General features: G+C 59.9%; 1 protein-coding gene across 1 annotated transcript in view; it reads right to left on the reverse strand.

The window, feature by feature from the left end:
• Window positions 1–3424, reverse strand: part of ELN (elastin) — a 33784-nt gene extending 30360 nt beyond the window's left edge. Inside the window, exon 1 of the mRNA XM_010854287.1 lies at window positions 2996–3424. Coding sequence (XP_010852589.1) covers window positions 2996–3077 — 82 coding nt within the window. The 5' untranslated portion in view covers window positions 3078–3424. The remainder of the gene's footprint in view (window positions 1–2995) is intronic.
• Between the last annotated feature and the right edge of the window lie 425 nt (window positions 3425–3849).

The following is a 3849-nucleotide window of genomic DNA, read 5'->3' on the forward strand; positions in this document are numbered from 1 at the left end:
CTGCCTGGGCCCTGGGCTCCAGGTTCAAAGAGCTGGGAGACGGCTGTTCGGGAGCAAGCAGAGGGCCAGCGGGCCTTGGCAGGGGACTTTGCCAATTCCAAGTCCAGGGGGGCCGGCCTGGGGAGCAGATAAGACCACACGAAGCTGTTTGTTGTTTGCATGGAGAAAGGCTGCCAAGGGCTTTTCAAAAACAATCCGCCCTTCAGTGACTGAGTCTGTCCCCTCCCTCCCCTCGGGCATGCCTGCCTTCCTGCCTCGGCCCCAGCAGACTCAGAGAGCAGCATCAACCCCTAAACTGGGGGTCCGAGGCCCTGGAGGCCCCTCAGAGTCACCTGGGCAGCAGCTTTAACAAGACCTACATGTCTGGGTCCCTCCTCAGACCAAGTAAAGCAAGAATTTTGGGGTGAGACCCCATGTCAGAATGGTTTCAAGTTCCAATAGGCTGAAAAAAAATCCCTGTTTCAAAACCATCTTCAGTTCCAAAATCAGAAAAACAAAAATGAAAAACCACCCAAAGCTAAAATGATAAAATTTCTGGGGGTTTGGGGCAGCTGGTCCCAATTATAACTGATTTAATTTCTCTCTCTCTTTAAATGGCAAGGGAGTCTGGGGCAAATGATCTTCAAAGCTACTTTTGACCCATCTTAAATGGGTCCAGACAACCCTTCCATCGCAGAGCCTTCCTGGGTTGTCCCGTTTTTGTCTCCACTGGCAACGTGGTTCTTTGGGACTAGGGGACCCATAAGGATGACATCCTTCAGGATAGCCGGGCAGGTGTGAGAGTGTGTGTGCTTGTGTTGAGCCTGTGTATGTGCGAGGGGGCCCCTCCTTTGGGAGGCTCTGGGCACAAACCCCAGAAGAACGCATCAGTTCACACACCCCTTATTTGGACCCGGCTACTCTACCACCCGGGACAGAGCTGAGATTTATGTTTGCAAAAAAAGAACAGGGCCAGCGGAGCATTTAACCCGGTCATTGAGGGTGCATTCTTCTTAGGGCAGGCCCACCCTGGAGTACTCAGGCCCAGGCCTGCCCCCTCCCAAATGCCACTTGGAACCTGGCCCCCACCTCCCTCATCCTTTAGAGCAGGGACGAGCTGGCTGGTACTCACCCCCTGGTGCTGCCTTAGCCTGTCTCAGCCTCAATCTCCCTGTTTGTGGAGTGTAGATAAAAATTCTCTACTCTCAGGGTTCCTGTGGAGGCTAGGCGTCATGCTCTAGCGAGGAGCTGTCTCTGGGAAGGCAGATGTTCAGGGGCCAGACTCCGGGGAGGAGGTTCAGATGGGACCCAAGCTGCCATCTCAGGCCCGGGGACGGCTGCTCCCTTGGGATGGTCTCTCTGGCCCCCACGGGACCCCACCTGATGCTGTGCCAGCATCCCTCGGCTTTGTCCAGACTTGGGAGCTGACCTCTGTGCAGGAAGCCCCTGCTCCCAGTGGTCCTGCCCCGCCGGTCAATCTCACGGAAACAGCTGCTGCCTCTGCCCAGCTCCTGCTCCTGCCCTCTGGCCTGGCCCTGCTCCACCCAGTGGCCCCCCCATCCCGACACTGGCCCCCACTGGTTCTCACGGCAAAGAGGAGTCTCCTGGAAACCAGACCCCACCCAGGCTACCCCACCAAAGCTTCAGGAGCCTGCCTGCACCTCTCTCTCCCCACGGCCAGGAGCACCTTCAGGGGACGCGGGGGGACCACTCCCAGAGTCCCCCCATGGTGCGTAGCACCTGGAGAGGGACGTCCTCCGGGACCACGGCAGGGAACATGCCAGGTGGCCCGGGAGTGCCCCCAGGTTCGTGCAAGCCCCCAGCACTCAGGCCTCTCCCTCTGCCAGGAGACGGATACCTTCCCCAGCTTCCCTGTCCTCGCTGGTGTTCCATAGCACACACACTCGCACGCACACACTCACACGCACACACATGCTCAATGATGAACCACACCCAGTGACGCACCTGGACACCAGATCGCCTCTGGGATGCGCCTGTTGGGTGGCAGGCTTTTACACATGCTAACAGGCACTTTCACATATCCTATGAATATATCCTATAACATGCTTCCCTCCAACACACACACACACTCTCACGCACGCATATGCACAATGACAAACCACACCCAGTGACACACCTGGACACCAGATCACCTCTGTGTACATGCCTGTTGGGTGGCAGACTTCTGCACATGCTAACAGGCACTTTCAGATATCTTATAACACCCTTCCTTCCAACACACACACACACTCACACACAAACACACACACCTGTCCAGGGATGAACCTGTGAACATTCATCCCCTTGCAGAAACCTCCTCCTTTATCTGATGACACGATTGGACATATACAGACCATGCACACCTGTACAAGAGCATGTAACACACTCGTGCACACACGTACACTTCACATACTTACACACATGCTCAGAAGTCCCAGCCTTTCTCACCAGGGACAGACCACAGCGGCAGCTTTCCAACCCGCAACCCTGTAATCAACTTAACCCTGACATCACCCGGAGCAGGTCCCGACTTCCCAGGGGACAAGGAACCTGCCGAGGTCAGAGAGCTCACTCCTGCAGAGCTGGCCTCCAGCCCAGGTCCCCTGTCCCTGGGGCACGTGTACACAGCCACTGGGTCCACAGGTGTGCAAACCGCTGGTGCTCACAGACCCGACCGGACCTCGCCGGCCCTTCCCCAGTGTGCTCGGGATCCCCATCCTGGGAGAGCCCCCCAGGACAGAGCAAGGTTCATCCACTCTGTCGGGGCAGCAGAAGCCGGCGCTGATCTGGGACCATCACCATTCTGAGTCTCGGGGCGAACGTATGACAGGTTTCTGCTCCGCAGGGCTGGCTCCCGGGAGGGGTGGTTCCGAGGGTCCAGTGGCTGAGGGGCTCCTGCCTGGGAGCCCCCTGGAGGGTGCTGGGAGGGCAGGGAGCCCTCTCGTCGGTCGGTCCAGCCACCTGAGCGGGCAGCCCAAGGGCTGCGGGCCCTTGGGGGGAACAGGGGGAGGCCTACCTCCGGGCTGCGAGGGCTGGAGGATGCACAGCAGGAGCAGAAGGACTCCGGGCCGCCGAGCCGCAGCCGTCAGACCCGCCATCTCGGGGAGAAATGCCCCAGCCCGCTCTCTGCGCCTCGTTTTATCCCCAAAGCGTAATTGCTGCCTCGTCGGCTGCGAGGGAAGGAGGGAGGGAGAGAGGGCGGGCGGGAGGGCGGGAGAAGGGGGAGGCCTCGGGGAGGGGGCCACGGGGAGGGGGCAATTACGAAAGGCCGGCTCGCAAGCCTCCCAGGCTGGGTCTGACTGGACTGGACTGTGGGCTCTTTTTTTTTTTTTCCCTTTAAAACACACGCGCGCACATACACTACGCGCACACACACACACACACAGTTTCCCCCCATCTCTCTCCCGCTTTCCCTCTGCGGCTGTTCTTTCGCTGCTGGCCCTGTTCCCGCCATAAAGTGCGAGGGGGGCCTCTGCCAGGACAGCCCTCGGGAGAGGAAGCAGGAGGGAGGGCCCTGCAGCCCGGCCAAAAATCCGGCTCCAGCCAAGGCCTGAGTGGCCAGGCCCCCGCCCCTCCGGCTGGGCCCCGGGCCCAGTGTGGGGACACAGGCCAGCTGTCCTGCGCCTCTGCCCCCCCACCCCAGCCCTCCAGACTCCCTCACCACTCCCAGACCCGGCCAGAGACAGGCCAAAGCTGGGGAGGGGGCTGGGGTCTGGGGTCCATCCAGGCTAGGGTCTGGAGAGGTCAAGGGACTGTGGGCAGAATGGCTGGGAAGGTGAGACTGTGTTGCTGCTGCCCCCGTGGGGCATCTGGGTGCAGGGAAGGGGACCCTGATGCCCTGCAGGGCTCCATTCTCTGTGGGTTAAGGTC

This window comes from Bison bison, unplaced genomic scaffold (genome assembly GCF_000754665.1).
Source record: "Bison bison bison isolate TAMUID 2011002044 unplaced genomic scaffold, Bison_UMD1.0 scf7180017864340, whole genome shotgun sequence".
Classification (NCBI taxonomy): Eukaryota; Metazoa; Chordata; class Mammalia; order Artiodactyla; family Bovidae; genus Bison; species Bison bison.